This window comes from Pinus tabuliformis, chromosome 9, assembly GCF_031772625.1.
Source record: "Pinus tabuliformis cultivar Carrire ecotype Pingquan chromosome 9, CPIR1, whole genome shotgun sequence".
NCBI lineage: Eukaryota > Viridiplantae > Streptophyta > Pinopsida > Pinales > Pinaceae > Pinus > Pinus tabuliformis.
The window spans coordinates 1889413993-1889434543 of NC_142307.1; the positions used below are offsets into that span (position 1 = coordinate 1889413993).

General features: G+C 33.5%; 1 protein-coding gene across 1 annotated transcript; it reads left to right on the plus strand.

Moving 5' to 3' along the window:
* Positions 1 to 14842: 14842 nt before the first annotated feature.
* Positions 14843 to 16499, plus strand: LOC149156481 (galactinol synthase 4-like). The gene is made up of 4 exons (XM_089444212.1): positions 14843 to 15257; positions 15381 to 15701; positions 15805 to 15939; positions 16044 to 16499. Exons 1-4 carry the CDS (start codon positions 14925 to 14927, stop codon positions 16299 to 16301), a joined length of 1047 nt encoding a protein of 348 aa, XP_089300338.1. The 5' UTR covers positions 14843 to 14924; the 3' UTR covers positions 16302 to 16499.
* Positions 16500 to 20551: the final 4052 nt, after the last annotated feature.

The window sequence follows — 20551 nt, forward strand, 5'->3', positions numbered from 1 at the left end:
ATACTATACTATTCCATTTTGCCATAAATCTTCTACTCTATCGCAAGTCAAATTTTGAGCATCATCATCATTTGAGCTAGCCCCCAGAGACCAAGGTAGAGTTCCTAACTATTTAAGGAAAAATTCCTAGGCTTTGGTGAGTCAAAACCAACCAAACAGAGTGGTGTTGTACGGTATGGAAGTATGAGTACACTTGGCTATTGTTAGCCTTCCACAATGACTCTTTTTTATATTTCTCACATAATACATAGATCATGCCCCCTCTCTCTAGACAAGCGAGAACTTGATCAAGAGAGTTTTTACACGAACATGAGCATAAACTTATTCAAAAAGCTTAAATTGATTGATCCTACATCCATTTCCATGAATTCTTCTTCTAACTCAAGCATAGCAATTCTCTAAAATCCTTAACACTAAAAAAAATTGTGTGAGAATTAAAACCTTCAAACATATATTTCTTGGGTAGTCCAACAAACAATCACCCACCCTCATTAAATGAAAATCCATTACATAGATGAAAATTAGATTAGATAAATGGAACTCAGCACTCAAATAGGAAAAGTAATATTACAAAGAATATAATGTCTTTCTCACCACACAAGTTTATACACGTCATCTCTTATCTACAACTTCAAACATGGACTTTTCTTCTACTCCATGTGACTCCCCTCCTTTCCTTGGCTAATCATGGATTTGGATATGGGGAAATGTGAGATGGATAAAACCAACCAGGTCATATGTTTTATGGTTATTTATATCCGCAAATTCTTCTTACACATAACTCTTAACCAATGTGTTTGCTATTAAATGGATATATGTGTAGGAAAAAGAATATTACAAAGAATATAATGTCTTTCTCACCACACAACTTCGTACACAACATCTCTTATCTACAACTTCAAAGATGGACTTTTCTTCAACTCCATGTAACTCCCCTCCTTTCCTTAGCTAATCATGGATTTGGATATGGGGAAATGTTAGATGGATAAAACCGAGTAGGTCATATGTTTTATGGTTATTTATATCCCCAAATTATTCTTACACATAACTCTTAACCAATGTGTTTGCTATTAAATGGATATATGTGTTCATTGTCTAACATAAACTCGTTTCACTCTCCATAGATCCAGAGAAACCAAGGTAACCTTTTCCATTTCTGGGAAAGGCTTCCTTTTTCATTTTATTTTATTGTGGATGCCCCCCATAATAAGAAACTAAAAATATATCTTTTATGTTTTTTCTTTTCTCTTTAATCCTAAAAACATTTTTTAATGTACTATTCTTTTTTTGATGGATGGTATTTTCCCATGGTGTTTTTCATGGGATTTGGTTTTTTTTATAAAAAATAGTAATAATGATGTTTTTCCATGGTATTTGGTTTTTTTTTAATAAAAAAATAGTAATAAGGTTTTAAGATGATTGGAGAGAGAGTCTTTAAAAGGGGAGGGAGCAAGGTATTGGGACTATCTTGGATTCATTTTCATATTGATTTTTTGTAGAGAACTTGGTGTGGTTAGTTCCATCTTGATCCTCAGATGAAAACTCCGTGGTGATATCTCCTAAGTGGATCCATCCAAGGTTCACAAGTGTGCTTAAGTGTTTCAATTTTGAAAACTTTGTGATGATATCTCCTAAGTGGATCCATCAAAGGTTCACAAGTGTGCTTAAGTGTTTCAGTTTAAGAATTTAATGAGCAATTGTGTATGCTGTTGGAAAAAATTTCATTCTTAACTATATTGACATGTATTGTTTTCCTACTATTAATAAAATAAAATGGGTTCCATTTTAAGTTATTTTATGTTCCGTGGTTTTAGTAAAATATGTATTTAGATGCTTTTACTGTAAATGCATGTGATGTAACATGGGGAAAATGGGGAGAATTAATAAGTAGGGAAAATTATTGTAAAACTTGCTAGAATATTCAACGAAACAGTATGGTATTCCAGATATGTTCATATTTTTTTTTTATTTAAGATATTATAATGGTATTAGATTTGTGCATCCTACCAGATTTATTGCAAATTGATCTGGAGTTTCCGGAAACTAGTTTTACTGGTGCTCGATAATCCATAATCGTTAATTTCACCGATTTTCGTTAATTTCACCAATTTTCTTTAGCCAACCTAGTTGGCTTATAATTAGGAAGAGTTTTCAATACTGAAGAGAAATCTATTGCAATCGCAAGAATATTTTTTTGTATTTCAAGATCTGCCAGATCTAGAGACTGATTGTCTCATTCAGAAAGCTAGTTATTGTTCAAGATTATTTTAATTGTCTCATTCAGAAAGCTAGTTATTGTTCAAGATTATTTTATATGTTTCTGAGAACGATTTTCATAGAATTGTACATGAAGCTATAGTAGATTTTCATATTTTTTGGATTTTCTGCTGTTGAAATTTCTGTGCAAAAATTTGATGTGAGATCTTGATTTGTATTATTTTAACTAGTTTTTTAACTATATATAGATTCGGCACCATGAAAAACTCTTACGACACTTCGATTGTGCACGGATTACCCATGAAATTTGTGATTTCAATAATTTTTTACTAGATATTAAAGAAATTAGACAAGAAAAACTCACCTAAAACACTTCCAAAGAATTACACTAAAAACAACTAGATTGCTCACCAGAATTGTCAGGGCCTAGAACCATACCAGCGCAAGGATTTCGTACGATGGTTGTACAGGGGTTCACCAAGACCGAGAGGCCTCATGATCGACGTGGACAAAGTTTCTAAGATCGTGGAGGGAGTTGTATCAATTGCAGCGGGATCCAACATAGTAGAGGGCGTCGTATCATTTGCAGTAGGGTTTGGGCCGGAAGGCTTCTTAAGATGTCACAAAGGGGAGCTGCTGAATAATTGCTGAAGTGTTGTCATTAGTTTAACCCATTCTATGAATTTCCTCCCTGGATTTCTTGTTACATATTTGCAATTGCTTTCTTTTCCTATGCGCTCATGTTTTTCAGTCCGATGATTTCTTGCTACATATTGGCAAGGGCTTTCTTTTCCTCTGCGCTTATGTTCTTCAGTTCGTTAATGAGCATCGGATTATCAATACCATTTGAATAATGAGAGACTGCTTTGTGGGTTGTGAGAGTGTTGTTGAAACTTGACACTGTCATCCTTTGCAAATATATCCAATAAAGGATTCCACACAGATTGTGAATTTTGACCCTCATCCTCTATAACAATAGAGGATCTAGGATCTGAGACATGAACTTGTCAATTGCCACCCTCATCTTTTGTACCATGAACTTGTCAATTTCCACCCTCATCTTTTGTACCGAATATAGGATTCGAGAGATGAAATTGTAAATTTCGAAGACGCTATGAAGTGAAAGGGCAGATAAACAATTAAAAAGAGCTTAAGTAGTTGTGTGTAAGTTAGCTAAATCTCTTTTATTTGCAAAATACAAGGATACACTCGGCGTTTTATATATATATATATGAAACCTTAGAGCGGGGTACAGGTAAGACAAGTAGTCCATTTGTACCGATGGGATTGAACACGTTAATTTGAATTTCGGAAATTTGACATGGTCACAATGGAAAGAAATTCCACGATACTACTTCTAAACTCCACGATACTACTTTTAGATTTAAGGAAGAATTTTTGTTGAACGAGCTTGATATTACTGCAGAATCACTTAAAAAGTGAGAATCTGAATTAATTTATTAATCAAATACAATTACATATATACAAAAAGGTTGTCTCAAGATAGAGAGACTATTTTAGACACATAATCTGCTGGTTGAGGAAATCTCTCAACCACACACCAAACTAGGAAATGGATCCTAACTATTACGAACAGACTCCTTTACTTAGTGAGAATCACAGTTAGAGACAAGTAGGAATTAGATATTCCAACACTCCCCCTTAATGAGTACTTGTCTCGATATCAGTTTGTAAAATCTAGCTGTGGTCAAATATACCCAAAAAAAATATATGTTGATGTCCATATAAAGGAGCAACCATCCACTGGAACGCATGGGTAGTAATCGTTGCAACCGCTAGTCTTGTAAGATGTCCTTCGCATACATGGTTTTCCCAACCATTATAACTGCACACATGTACTTGTACCTGTAAATCCCCCTCCATCATTGTTAACCCGGGTTTTGTCGGATTACCCGTAACCATGTTCTGGGTTTTAACAGATCACCACCAACTATGCCACCAAGGGCTCTTAGCCAGCATAGGTCAACTGAGCCACGAAGGCTCTTCATGTTCAAATGATACCATGTTAAAATGAGATACCACTAAGGCACCCCAGCTACCATGGGCCACAAACTTGCCACTAAGGCACTCCAGCCACTCTAGGCCACAAACCTGCCACCAAAGCACTACAGCCACTCTGGGCCAAGGGTTTTGTTGGCGAACCCTAAACCATGTTTACAGGAATCTCTGTCCCACTTCACTGTTACATGTGGTTTCTAGCTTACCACAAACCGACACTGCAAATACAAAGTGGTTTTTAGATTACCACGAACTGTATGGGGGTACACATGCCTTATCAGGCTTACATTTCACACTCCAACTCTGGAGTTACCAGGTGCACAGTTTACAAAGACCACTATAAAAAACCCTAGACTTGATTAAAATTAAATTGTGTGATCTATTATAATCATCATGAGTCTATTCCACAATACACTCAAACTAACACAAACTAGATTGTCCATCATCCTCCAATCTCTAATTCTGCTGGTGCAATTCCTCTTTCGATCACATCCTAGGCATCTTTGTCTTTATCAACTAAATATTGGAACTCCATGAACCTCTAATTTGTTAGAATAGCCAATTCTAACAAAATAACTTCATATTGAGGTGGTTAATCTCAATACATATATCAATTTAAATTCCAAAAAAATACTTCACCAAAAAAAACATTTACCCAAGTATGCACAAACAACCATGCTTTTTCCTTCAAATCTACCACAAAGTTGTTCTCCTCCTTGAATGAAGAATGCAGCTGCTGGTTGGTTTCTTTCCTCAACAACAGAAACCCTTGCCTCTGCATCTTGCTCACCAGCACAATGAGCATGTTTAATAGCACAACCGTTCACTCTCCTACACCTTCACCTGCTCACCACGCGGAGATTGCATCACCTCTCAGTTATATTACACGCAGGTTGACTCTCCAACCTTCGTTAATGCCACACTCGGGCCTGCTCTACACACAAATCAGCGGCTCTTCAAGGAAAATTTGATGGCTATAATTGAAACTCTGCAATGGGAATGCACTGCAACCACACCCCATTACTCTTTAGCTGAAAGCACGTAAAAAAAAAACAATTCTTCAGCCACGCCATTTTCCGTTCTTTAGAACGGGCTCTCCAAAACCCAACAATAAACACTACCAGCAGCAACATCGGTCACACATAGTTCTTACATGCTCCATGAACAAAATCAAGCACCTGACTTCTGCCGATTTAAAGACACTGGTTGGCTCTGAGTATGATTTATACTGCTGTTGTTTGCTAACACAAATGCCTGTGTTGCTACCGACATCCTCTCAGTCCCCTGCATCACAATCTTTGGAGGATATGCAGCTTTGCTAGTCTGATCATCCGCAAACGCCGACCACACTTCCACTTCTGCTCCCATCACTGCGGTCATCACCGCCGCTACCCCTTGTTGAGTTATTGAACTCAATCCAGCATAGGCCGTGTAGGGGTAATCCTCCTCGCTGTCAAGTCCACCATTGTTTATGAAATTGATCAGACTGAATAGCATGCTGATAACAACCAATATTGTCATATTCGATTAGTCTAGAGAAGGGGAAAAAAAAAAACACAAAAAATGGATTGGCAAACCAAGTTGTTTATTTCGTCGACCCGAGAGGGGCCAAGCCCACAAGGGGCAGGCCCTCAGGGGCTCTGATACCAACTTAAAAACTGAGAATCTGAATTAATTTATTAATCAAATACAATTACATATATACAAGAACATTGTCTCAAGATAGAGAGACTATTTTAGACACACAATCTGTTGGTTGAGGAAATCTCTCAACCACGCACCAAACTAAGAAATGGATCCTAACTACTAGGAACAAACTCCTCTACTTAGTGAGAATCACAACTAGAGACAAGTAGGAATTAGATATTCCAACAGAATCTTATTCAAATATTAGAAAAAATAAAAATCATTAGTGTTGGGTGAACTTATTATCGGGGAAATATGCAGTGAGAAATAGTTTGGGCATTAAAATAATGATTGAGGAATTTGTTGGGAAAATATCTAGTAAGGGATATCATAGTATTTTTATATATTTCTTTTCTTTGGTATGTGGAAAGATGGGTTTTGAAGAGTCTCTGGAAAATACCAAAAAAAAATTGGTGATCTAAAGCAAATATGGGGTCTTTTAGGCAACAATAGCCCTCATATCAAAGAAAAAAAATGGTGATCTAAAGCAAATATGGGGTCTTTTAGGCAAAAATAGCCCCTCATACCAAAGAAAAAGTCATAGCAGCAAATCTTTCTCGAAAAGAGTAAATGCCATTCTGCAAGAGAAGCACCTGTGGGAGGTGAGGAAAGGATAGGGAAGAGAATCTAAGATCTTCACACTTTGATCTGAGTTACAACAAACAAAGTCGGTGAGGAAAGGATTGGGAAGAGAATCTAAGATCTTCACACTTTGATCTGAGTTACAACAAACAAAGTGAGTAATAGTCCTTCACAAGTTGGATGAATTAGACACATGTTTATCCATGGTGGGGAAACCAAAATGGAAGAAACTCAATTGGGCTCTCAAGTCGTCCATGCTTGCTCTCATACAATCCAAATTCTAGGAGCATCCTTGTGAAGAGGTCAGGCTCACAGTCACCTCTTGTCTTAGTAAGATGATAGCTTTAACATCACCTCTACCACCTTACAATAATGATATCATGAGGGAGACATTACGGATGATAGTAGAAAACCTTCAAGGGTTAGAAAACATCATGCATCCTACCTTTAAGAAGAGGCACAAAATTTTAGAACTCATGGCAGAGTTTAATTTCAGAATATTCACGTTGAATCTAGAATGTGAGGACTTAATCTTTCATATGCTCTAGTGCTTTTGCACCAACAGTACAATAACTCATCCAGAAAGTGTAAAAACAAGCATGCAAAATATTGTGACCTTGTTCTTAGGTGGATATGTTGACATTTGCAAAACACTAAGATCCAAATTGTTGGCCATTTAGAGAAAGAAAATAAGTGAATCACCAACTACCTATGAATTAGTTGAGAACATAAAACTTCTCAAAAGGGAGCTAACCAAAAAGGAGCTAAAAAGGATTGATGGAGAAAACAAGAACAAAGGGAGTAAAATGAACACCAATAATGAGTTAAGAATGAAAGGATTATTCTTTATCTACAAGGGACCTTGGGAACCTAATCATTCATGCCTAGAAGATACAAGGGAGACAACGAGGGCATAATTAGAGAAGATTACTTATGACCATTAGGATTCTTCTATAGTTGGGGCCATTGACTTTCAGGAGAGTGTCCATGAAGAATATGAGCATTCAATTGTAGATAGAAATCCACCAGTGCATCCATGTTCAACAACCAAAAGGGATGAACACTAAATTATCTCCACGAGTGAGAAGGCGAGAAAAAAGACATTCAAGAAGACTTGAGTGAGGAGCCTGTAGTAGTGAACAAACATAGTGAGCATGACCATGAGGGGGAGCATGACAACCATAATGTGCAAGAAGAAGCATATCCAGAGGCCCAGTGAGAGGCTCGAGTTCGAGTTGTGATAGTTGGGCATCCAGTGTAGAGAAATACAAAGACATTCGGCAGAACACCAAAATTTTTAGAGGACTTCTAAGAAAAGATTAAGAATTTTAAGATAAATCTTATGATGTTGAAACAAAGAATCCAAATTGGTCAAGGTTTTGTCTTATAGCAGAACAGGAAAATTGAGGAGCTCATAGGGGTATGTGCTAAATCAACGGCCAAACTGTCTAGTGTTGAGGAACAACTCAAATCCCTAGCAATTCAATAAGAGGAATATTCTTGGGAGTCACATAATATCCCTCTACAGTGATACATTGACAGGGATTATAGCTCTATCATCCTACCATTTTGTATTAGAGGAAAAGGGGCACATTTCTCCAAGTGGATCTTATGGGAACCCTCCATATGGGTTTTATAGGTGAGCCAGGACTGAGCAACAATCTGACTAGTTAGGAACATCCCATTTAGAATCATAGTCATGTAGAATTAACATGGTGGGACTATTTCTCGTATGGATATGTACACACAAGAGATTATGAGTTGGTACCTGACTTATGAGATGATTTTTGGGAAGACATTCTTAGCGGGGGTTATGATATTGTTAGATCTAGGGTGCATGGGATATGAAGTTTGGTGGCATTGGGATCTAGGAGGATTTGTTGATGGTGAGTTAATTCAGCAATTGGATTAAGATTTAGGTGGTAGTTCACACGCTAGTGGATTTTTTGGTGAACAGTTGATTCAAAGGTTGATTTGGGATCCGGGCATCAAGAAATCTATCCTTTATTGGGTGATACAGTGAAATGTAGTGATGATTCAAACATTCATATGGGACCCTGGCATTGGTACTCAACTGCTTTGGATAACCAGACTGGTAGACGAATGGGAATTTCTTGAGGGCAAGAAATCTTGTGGCTGGATGATTTGTAATATTCCTTTTCTAATGGATGGTATTTTCCCATGGTATTTTCCTTCCCTTTTTATAAAAAAATAATAAAAGGGCTTCTAGAAGATTGGAGAGAGAGTCCATAAAGACTTTAAAAGGAGAGAGGAGCAAGGCATTGGGACCATCCTGGATTTGTTTTTCATATTGATGTTTTGTAGAGAAATTGGCGTGGTTAGTTCCAACTTGATCTCAGGACGAAAACCCCGCGGTGATATCTCCTTGGTGGATCCATCCAGGGTACAAAAATGTGCTTCAGTGTTTCAGTTTAACAATTATTGAGCAGTCGTGCATTCCATTAGCAAGGGTTTCATTGTTAGCATTATTGACATGTATTTTTTTCTTACTATTAATAGAATAAAGTTGCTGCCATTTCGGGGTATTTTATGTTTCGTGTTTTTGGTAAAAATGGTATTTAGATGTTTTCACCATGAATGCATGTGTTGTAACAAGGATGTGGAAATTTTTGTGAAGTTTTCTAGCGAGAATATTTAGTGGAACATTATAGTGTTGTAGATCCCTTTAGATTTTTCGTGTTTAGGATATTACATTTTTTGGTTGATCATAGAATCTCTTCTCAATTGTTGCAAAAACAACAAATATTAAATGCTTTGAGGTGGCTCCCTTCACATACATAAAATCTTCTCCTTATCAAAAAAATAAAATATTACAAATTGTAGCAACATTCACAAACGTTTGCATCATTTTTATTGTTAAGCTTTCACATAACTAGATCTTTTATGTAAAATAGGAATCACACAGTTCATTCAAGCCGTATGCTCTCAGACAAACTAGGAAACACTAACACACTAATTTTCTCTCATGATGTTCCTAATCCCTCTAGGGATCTACTCTCTTAAAGGAGTCAGAGTAGAAGACCTGCTTTGAAACCAAAATAGAAAAAAATACAACACTATTTTGTTAAATCTGATTTGTGTTTGAAACACATGAGAATATCATATTTATAGTAATGGAATTGTTACAAAATATAACTACAAGAATATGGAGGATAGTGATGCATATGTAGCTCCATCTCACTCTTATGTTGGAAGCTAACAACTTTCTAGAAGACTACATTGGAACTACAATAATCTAGAATAATGTATTGGAACAGTAAATTTCTCAAATTACCTTTAACATCTCATACATCTCACCTCTTATTGTGTTCATTTTATTTATAAATGGTAACTCTAAATAAAATTGAATGAGTATACATAGATGGTATTATATAAAAAAAATATATGGAGATGAATAATAGGACCATTTACTTCCACTTTATAAAGGAATTATATAGACGAAATTCAATTGGAATGATACCTTACATAGCCTATATAGTTATCATATGGAGGGAATTGAATCAAACTATATACTCTTATTATATTGGGTTTTATAATGAAAGCCTTATTTCTTAAATAGTAATTAATCCAGATATTTAAGCAATTCCAATGCCTTTTTTAAAGGTAATAAAAGCATAGTAAAGGCAATTATTTAAAATGTCAAACAACAAAAGCTTTCACGAAAGAAATATAACTTATAAAAATATTTTTCCATAAAAATTATAGTTCTAATGATTGGTGCACATGTAAATTATGATGCAGAACACAATTTGCAAAGAAGGTAAAATACCATTAATTTTTGTTAAAAAAATGAATGTTTAAATTGATTTTTTTTTAAACCATGGTAATCATTGGAATCATGTGAGCAAGGCCTAGGATTAAATCTATTGGATACTACTACTACAAGTATAAGACCAAGAGTATATCCAACAACCCTCGCCCTAGATATATCAATAACCTATGACTTAGTAAGACTTGCCAATCCAAATCATGGGGGGCTACTCTATGAGCATTATTTTATTTAGTATTGAATTTTTTATGATAAGGAATCAAACCTAAGTTGAATCAATTTTGATTCCTAGTGTCCATTGTCATATCTTCATATTAAGTAGGCATAAAGGAGACATGTAAGTAATATTCATAAATCCAAGTAGGTGGAGCAATTAGTAGATGCAAGCAAGCGGGATAGGTAAGAGATAGAAGCAAGTGGAGTAACAATAAGAATGTACCATTTAGCAAGTGAAGCGATAAATAGGTACCATTTGTAAATCTTACCACCAAGAGAATGGGGAGTTGATTAGAATTGTAAATGTTTATCTTCTATAAGTAGTAAAAGGATTCATCACAATTAAAGCATTTGACTTTTAATTTCCACAACTAAAATGTAATTTCAATAAATAAATGATCCCTACACAAACTCCATAACAATAAGATTTTATGATATAAAAATAATGAAATTTATTTTTTTGAATTATCAAAAGAATTAACATTTTTTGCTTTTTAATAATAATAATAATAATATATTAAAGGTTTCTACCCGCACTGTCAGGACCCTTGCCATTTTATATATTTCTTGTAAAAAAGATTTATCATTTCCCATTAAAACTTCAAAACAAAAGGCAAAGAACTGCAAAAGTTCGTAACCATTACCCTTTGGAAAGCTCGGGTATATATATATATATATAAAATTGGTCAGAAGGCAAATTTAATCGGAGGCATATCATATCCAGCAACTGCAAAAGTTCGTAACGATTATCTTTTGGAAAGCTCGAGTAAGGATGAGATATATATCTATATTTATATATAAATTATAAGGCAAATTTGTTCGGAGGCATGTCCTATGATAAAATTTATCCCGCAGTTAAAATGTTTAAGGTGATATTTTTAGGATCAAAATTTTAATAATATATTAAAAAAATAAAATAAAATCTTATTAAAAATATGATAAATAAATAAATAAAAATATTATAAACAAAAGTGTGTTATAAAGTAGATTATTTTTATTAATCTTAATTTTATAAAATAAATTAACAATCTTAAAATAGAATTTTTTAATAAAAATCACAATAAAAAACAAATAAAAAAAAACTCATTTTTTAATAAAAATCACAATAAAAAAACAAATAAAAAAAACTCATTTAACATATCAAGTAACTAATAACTAAAAATTGTTATTTAAAAATAAAAATAAAAAACACAATTTGTTTAATATATAAAATCATTAATCAAAATAGTTATAAATAAGATAGTCAATTTCTATTGAATGACTCAATTGACAACATTTATAAATTGAAGATTGTTTTTGAAAAAAAAAAATTAAATAATTTATATTATTAATGATAATTTTTAAATATCTAAATAAATATTTTTTACTTTTCTTTGATTGGTAAACCTAATAACCATGAACGTGGACATTTTCTATAGAGTATCATCTAATTAATGTTTTGAGACAAAAATAGAATTCATAAAGAATATTAAATGAGAATTAAACTTGACATTTATCTTTAAAATGGATACATAAAATTTGAGAGTCGTCTATTCAAAGGAATTGCTGGGATGGCTAAAAATGCTTGGAATCAAGGCAAAAATATTTCAAGAAATCTACAAAATAATATATGAAAACTCAAACGTTAATTTTATTTTAAATTTTACCAATATTTTTTAATTTTATTTTTTAATGAAAATTAATTTTATATTATTTTATAATAGTAAGAAACTTTAAAAGCAATAATGACTTCCTGACCTTAATTTTAAACCAATCACTTCAATTTTAAACTCTGATTCATATTCCCTGATTTCCACGACATCATAAAAATTAATTTAATTGTTTAATTCAATACACATATATAAATAATAAATATTAGAAGTTTATAATGTGATGTAACAAAACATTACCATACTATAAAATTCTACAAAATATTGAACGGGAAAGTTGTTCGAACTCAACACTACTGATTCTTCCTTAAAAAAAAAGTCTCAACCCCAATTTCATGACACTGCCCATTTTATATATTTCTTGTAAAATATAGCTACAAAAGTTCGTAACAATTACCCTTTGGAAAGCTCGAGGAGGGATAAGATCATTGTAATATATATATATATATAATTTGTCAGAAGGCATGTCGTATGATAGAATTTATCCCGTGTTTAAAATGTTTAAAGTGATATTTTTATAATTAAATTTTTAATAATGGCTACAAAAATAAAATAAAATCTTATAATTGTGTAGTATTAAAAATATGATAATTAAAGCAAAAAAATATTATAATCAAAAAAGTGTTATAAAGTAGATTATTTTTTATTAATCTTTAATTTTATAAAAAAAAATTAACAATTTTAAAACTAAAAATAATTAATAAAAATCACAGAAAAAACAAATAAATTAAAAAAACTCATTTAACATATCAACTAACTAATAACTAAAAATGGTTACTAAAAATAAAAATAAAAAACACAATTTATTTAATATATAAAATTATTAAAATAAAGATTTAACTTATCAACTAACTAAAAACTGTTATTAAAAAAAACACAATTTATTTAATATATAAATCATTAATCAAAATATTTATAAATAAGATAGCCAATTTCTATTGAATGCCTCAATTGGCAACATTTATAAATTGAAGATTTTTTTTTGAAAAAACAAAATTAATTAAACCATTTATTAATGATAATGTTTAAATATCTAAATAAACATTTTAAACTTTTCTTTAATTGATAAACCTAAGAGATAGAGTATCATCTAATAAAATGTTTTAAGATAAAAATAGAATTCATATAGGATATTAAATGAGAATTAAACTTGATGTTTATTTTTAAAATGCATACATAAAAGTTGGGAGTCATCTCACGAAAGGAATTGCTGGAAATAGATTCAGCACCATCAAAAACTTTTGAGGCATCCAAAATCTTGAAGTTTAACAACTATAACCTGGATTTACAAAAATCATTATGGGATTTTATCAAAATAATGCCGAAATTTCCACGATTTTCTCGGCAAAAAAAAATCTAATTAGACTACGGCTAAAAGTTATCATTGATATTTTAATATAAAATTTAAAAATATTTCTTTATAGTAAAAATTTATTTATTTATTTTGAAAAAAGCATAAAATTGTTTATGAAATAAACAATATAATAAATAAAATTTTATTCTTTTATTGAAATAATTTAAATGAAATTTAATATTATAAAAAAATAGATTATTCTTTATATAACATTAAATTAATTAATGAATAGAGATCAATAACTTATAAAATGATAAATAAAATAAATCTATAGATAAATAAAATAAAAGTTGGAAACTAGCCACAACATGGGAATTTTGTGACGAGGGACATTACTTACTGCCTCCCATTACAAAAACCCGATACATCAACATAATCGACTATTAATTCTGTAATTAATTTTAACGCTCCAATAAACTTCAAACACTTTTACTAATCAAATTCTTAAAAACCACTACTTTTATAAAAGCAGTTTTCTTCATTATAGTCCAATTATTTTTATTATACTAAAAGAAATATACCTCTATTTTATTATATTAGACCAACAAATTTAAAATTAAAAACACCCTCATAGCAAAGTCAAAGTCAAGAGCAATTCTATTTCTGGAAAAAAAAGAAAGAAAAGAAAGTCGAGCAATCCTACTCCTATACACCTGTTCCCAATCTCCTCTCTATTTCTCGACGAAATATGCCCCATTCCCACTAGCCTTGCCCTGTAAAAAAATAAAAACCTGACTTTCAATGTAACTTTTAATATAAGAAACCTCCTCCTCCTCCTATGTAACTTTTAATATAAGAAACCTCTTGGCAATGTCCTCAACGTCAAACACTCTCATCCCACCACTCTCTCTACTCCACGTACTCACACACCAACCGGCGCAGTTAGTGCCGTTCGTGACGCCTTGAAATGCATTGTTACAATGTCCACTTAAATATTGACAGCCCAGTCTCCACTAAATGTCCAATTTCGAATATTCCATTCACTAACCAGATTCTATAGCAGTTTCACCAAACCAAGAGACCGGCCATTGCTTTGGGTAAACTTCCCCGAAAGTCTGCGTTTGTGTGTGTGTCGCGGGTGAATACCAACCATTCCACTGTGCCCTTTTTTGGACTATGAAGTTTCGGAGAACCAGAGGGACGTTCCGCTCCTGGCCACTGAATCTATCATAGACCATGGAGGAATTGACACGTATATGCTATGCTGTCCGCTTTCTATTTGCAATTGCGTTTTGGATATTGTTGTGTTCGACCTACTTTATCCGTTACAGCCGACCCTTTTTGCCTATAAAACACACGCTCCCATTTAGGCAAAACACACACTACATTCTTGTTCTGCAAATTCGTTCCTCTACTTTCCAACAGATTATTGAATTACGACCTGCAGAATATCTATTCTCCGTCTTTCACCATGAATCCAGAAATTTCTGCTGTAGATCAGCTCTTCGGTGCAAAGGCTGCGGCGGCCAAGAAGAAGTGCATGAGAGCGTACGTGACTTTCTTGGCTGGATCCGGCGACTATGTGAAAGGTGTCATCGGTCTTGCAAAGGGTCTCCGCAAGGTGAAGAGCGCATATCCTCTTGTCGTTGCTGTGCTGCCCGATGTTCCAGAGGATCATCGCCTCCAATTGCGAAGACAGGGTTGTATTGTTCGCCAGATTCAACCCATCCATCCCCCCGAGAATCAAGTGCAATTTTCAATGCCTTACTATGTCCTTAACTACTCCAAACTCCGTATTTGGGAGGTATTTTCATTTCTTGCAAATTTGAAATCATGCATATAACATTTTAACAACAATATCTTTACTAAATATAACCCGAATATAGTGAGTTATTAACAATCTTGTTTCGTTTTGAGTGATGGGCAGTTTGAGGAGTACAGCAAGATGGTATATCTGGATGCGGACATCCAAGTCTTTGACAACATTGACCATCTCTTTGACATGCGGGATGGATATTTCTATGCCGTCATGGATTGCTTCTGCGAGAAGACATGGAGTCACACTCCGCAGTACAACATCGGATACTGCCAGCAGTGCCCGGAGAAGGTGTCGTGGCCCGTGGAATTAGGGCAACGTCCCTCTCCATACTTCAATGCTGGAATGTTCGTTTTTGAGCCGAGTCAGCTGACCTTCGACTGCCTTTTGGAAACTCTGATGGCCACTGTGCCAACGCCCTTCGCAGAACAGGTCTGCATCTGCTCTCGATTTCAGTCAGGTTCATCTAAAATTTTGTTTGGTTTAGTGGATTCCGTTTAGCACTAAATTGTGGTATATGTATATTGTTTTGTAGGATTTCTTGAACATGTTTTTTGAGAAGGTATACAAGCCCATCCCCTTGGTGTACAATCTGGTTTTGGCCATGCTGTGGCGACATCCCCAGAACGTGGACTTGGACACTGTCAAAGTTGTCCACTATTGTGCTGCTGTAAGCTTTCTTTTCACTCCTCAAAATTTCTGCAATTGCATTTTCGATAGAAACAATATGGAAGACGAGATCGGTGTTCTGAGCAAGCAGGGTATCATGTGCAGGGGTCGAAGCCGTGGAGGTACAGTGGGAAGGAGGAAAATATGGAGCGAGAAGATATAAAAATGTTGGTGCAGAAATGGTGGGATATATACAATGACCCCTCTCTCGACCACTCGGGATCAGGAGATATTATTACAATTCCAGATCCAACTTCAGAGGCGGACGGAAAATCCAATAATCTGGAACGAGTGGCTGCCAATTCATTCCTTGCTGTGATGCCAACAAACCCCAACTTAATGCCTGCACCGCCTGCAGCTTAAGAGATTTCAAATTTCCAAAAGTCGTGTGTAGTAAGATATATCTGTATAGATTATAATCCATTGGCACAGGCGGGGACAATTTTTCGTATATGATACGGTAGATCATACTGTATATTGACGGTTTTGCCGTTTCGGTGACGGTTATCGATTGTAAATTAATTCAAACAATATTTGTAAATAGAGAAATTGACATTTGTATATTTCGATGCCATGGCTATTCTTTTATTTTTTGCATTTTTTAATTTAATCGTACAACAACGAGGAAAATTTGATTTGATTATGAATTATTATAAAACTTACAAAACCTGGATACCATTGTATTTTTTGAGCGTGTGATGCAAAGTCATATTTGATGATTAGCCCTCTCATTTTTCTTCTGAAAATGATTTACGAGTTGCATAACGGTTCTCACTTTTGTTCCCACATTTTCTTCTGAAAATGATTTACGAGTTGCAAAAAAGGGTTCTCATTACAATAGCACTTTTCTTCCCAAATTAAGCCTTTTTACCGACCACATAAGGAAAATGGTTTTTCTCACTTCATCCAAATTATGTAATGAAATTTTATGTCAAATTATGTAATTAATTACATACGTAAAGTGAGAATTTTAGGCAAATTAGGTAACATAATGTTATGTCAAATTATTTAATAATGTTATCTCAAATTATGTAATGTAATGTTATGTGAAATTATGTAATTTAATTAAAATTAAAATTAAAAAATATTTTTTTTTAAGACAAGTTTCTTTTACTCATTTCATGGGTTTATTTACAAGTCCATGTATTGCATAACTCATAGTATTTGTTATGGTGAAGTTTATTTGAAGGTTTGATGAAATCCATTATGGAATGCATGAGTACTAATTTAGATCTATCTTAACTCTAGAACTCTAGACTTGATCCTTTTAAGTGCACTTGGTAGATCCATATTTAATATGAAACTTTGGACTTATATTTGATTCCTCTAGGTGACTTTGGTAGATCCACATACACAATTTAATCTTGTTGACAAAAATGAAAAGATAATTCACTATTTGTCTACTTAATATTCTGTTTTCAAACATATTACTATCTATACCTATAGCCTTGTTGTTATCACTATTTATATAAGAATCTAGCAAAGAAAAGCATCTACTTAGATGGCGAATAAACTTGAATGGTGTTAAGGTAAGCATCCTCTTCTTCACAGGTTGACAATTCTAGGTTTGCTAACTTCTTCACTATTATATATATCCAATCCCCACCTTCCTCCTCCACTTCAACATAAGTAATAATTTTTCTTTCTTCGTAGCCTCCCTCTCATCCTCTCAAATCTCTACCCTAATTTCAGGAGTGAAGTGCAAAAAAATAGTTATTGAATGTTTGATAGTGCATTGGGCTCGTGAGATGGAGGGGAGAGAGTCATTTATTCTTCCCCTCCAACTTCCAAGGTGGACTGGTCTGACCATGTAAGACGGAGAAAAAGAATAATCTATAAGATTAGGCCTTAAAAAACACTCAAAGATGAAGGAAAATCTGTATAGTTGAAAAAGGCTTGACCTATTCAGGGAAATCGAAGTTATTGTTGGGGCTAAGGGGAAAATAGAGATAATGTAGGCTAGAGCAAAGGAGACCTTAACCCAAGAACTCCTCCTAAGGAGAGACTAAGACCAAATTTTACACAATCACAAGTAGTGAACAACTACCATTGAGGAGAGATAAACCAAGAGTGAGTGGGAGGAGTATATACACAGAAGGTGAAAGCCTTAAATATAACACCCTCCACCAGAAACGACAAGAATACAGTTGTAAAAGGAAAAATAAAGAAGAGACTTCACAAGAATAAAGATGAAAAGATGAGGACCTACCTAGAACTAAAATTTTGCAGGATGGTGCGCTACCACTTTGGAACTTGATGCCAAAATAAAACTACCAAAGACTCCAGCTAATTTTTTTTTCCAAATATGCCACCCAAACTTTCTTTATGTGTGACTTGAACACCATCCAAAGGTTTGTACGATAACCAAATCCATCATAGTAGAAGGCTACATCACTCCCACCTCTAAGAACCTCACCAAAGAAGTAAAATCACCATATAAATGAACTATAACAAAGTTGATAAGTCGAAGAGATTCTTATTCCTACAAGCCCTCAAAAATATAAATACATTTTGCGTATAACACAACATCCATGAAAGTTCCATAGCTTCCAATACACTTCCTACAATTTTCCATAAAAGCAATTCCAGTTCTCATAACACCTTCGCAGTGATATTTCAATACTAGATTGATTATTATTTGAGACCACCATACTACAATTACCAACTAATTCCTTGGATGATTGCATGTCGACCCATGATTAAACCTTCTTCACTAAGTCATGCGTGCCATAGATCTCCACCAAGCCCGGGTGCCTCATCCCATCATTTTTTTCATATGTGAACCATGGTTACCAGTCACGTGGGGAATGGTCCTACAATGCAATGTGGAGGCATTGTTACTTGATAGATTATTCAATATTATCATTCCATTAGGAGTTTAGAGGAATATTACAAAAATTCATCCCTCATTATTAGCCAACCTATCATCCAACTTCTTTCGTGTCCATTTTAAATGCTCCAATATAATTGTTGGTAATTCTAGAAGTAGATATTTCATTTTTTTAATCCTTATATAATCCCAATGTTAACCCAAAACCCCCTTATTAAGCCATATAATGAGTAATTACATTTCAATTGTTATATTTTTATGTATGCTAGAACCCCTCATGGTCCCATTTATTATAATTGTGTCCTTTGTCTCCTATATATATACTAAGAAGATCTAGTTTTAGGATCATAAAAAGTTGTCTTGTTCATTGTATTTAGCATAAGAGGAGGTTTTTCCTTCAAATTTTACTGTAAATATTGGTTTATTTTATTTTTTAAGGCGCAAGGATCATAACATTTGTTATCATAGATCTTGATCCTAGAGTTTTATTGCTTCAAACAAGCATTTGTGGAATTTTCACTATAACATTTTTTTTGATAGGTTTCAGATGGTGAAGCCCAACGAAGATTGAAAAGACATCTCAAATAATATTTGGTTTAAGTTTCAAATCTTTGTTTTCTATATTTTTGGAGATATGGTCCAAGGAAGTTAGGGTTTCTAAATGCTCATAAATTTTGTCTCAAACCTATGTCAGTTCAACATTTTCACTATAACCTATTTTTAACGCTTTGGACTGTGAAAATTTGTACACGTTGAAGAAAATTTGTGGTGAACATTTGGTCCAATTTACAAATCTTCATTCGCTATATTTTCAAGATTATGCTCCAAGTAAGTTAGGGTTTCTTTATGCTCCAAAAATCAGTCTCAAATAGGTTAATTTGGAATTTATGGTATAATTTTTTTCTGTAAGGCTTCATAAGGTGAAACTTGCACTGTACTAAGGAGAAATCTTGGGAAATAGTTGTTTCCATTTTCAAAAGTTGGTTCATTATACTTTTGGATTTATATGTTATGGAAGTTAGGGTTTGTGAACAGTCATGAAATAAATTTTAAACATAACAACTTGGTATATTTGCTATATATTCTTGTATATAAGTTTTCAGACTACGAAATATTTGGAATTTCTAGAGATGTATAGAATTACCTTAGATACAAATTTTATAGTTATATTTCAAGAATTTGACACATGGCATGTTATACAAGTTTGCTCATGGGAAGAGGTCAAAAAATAAGTAAGTTTTGGGAAAGTTACTATAACATTCAGTTGATACATCAAATTTAGTTCACACCTATGGAATTAAAGGATCTACATATCAGAGTATTACAAAAAAAAAATCAAATCCAAAATGCCTCAAATACCATTATAGATATATCAATAAAGATTCATCCATTCTGATATCCTCCAAAATAAGGTACGTAACTTACTAGTGACATAATTGTTCATTAGAAGGTTCCCTTTTGAAGAGGGATATTATTATTTTCCAGATGCATCAAAATAAATCTACTACACCAATTAAATCTATTGAAGTCCCATCCTTGATTCATGAAGAATGTGAAGACTTAGAATTTAGGTTATCTCAATTAGAGAAGAAAGTTAAAGAAGTAGATAGTAGTATGTTGAAAAAGGTGAATTTCTTAGGTTCTTGAGAAAAGCCTAAAAGAGAAATGGAAAAGAAGACGAATGAAGGTAAGGAAGGAATAGAAATAATTTGAATTAAAATAAGGAAGGAATAGAAAAGAAGTTGACTGAAAATAAGGAAAAAATACAAAAATCCATGATTTC

Excerpts from the sequence above, each read along its gene's own strand:
- LOC149156481 (XM_089444212.1), top strand. The coding sequence starts at position 14,925 with ATGAATCCAGAAATTTCTGCTGTAGATCAGCTCTTCGGTGCAAAGGCT. Across the intron at positions 15,702-15,804 it reads CAACGCCCTTCGCAGAACAG|GATTTCTTGAACATGTTTTT; the intron begins GTCTGCATCTGC and ends ATTGTTTTGTAG. Across the intron at positions 15,940-16,043 it reads TTGTCCACTATTGTGCTGCT|GGGTCGAAGCCGTGGAGGTA; the intron begins GTAAGCTTTCTT and ends TATCATGTGCAG.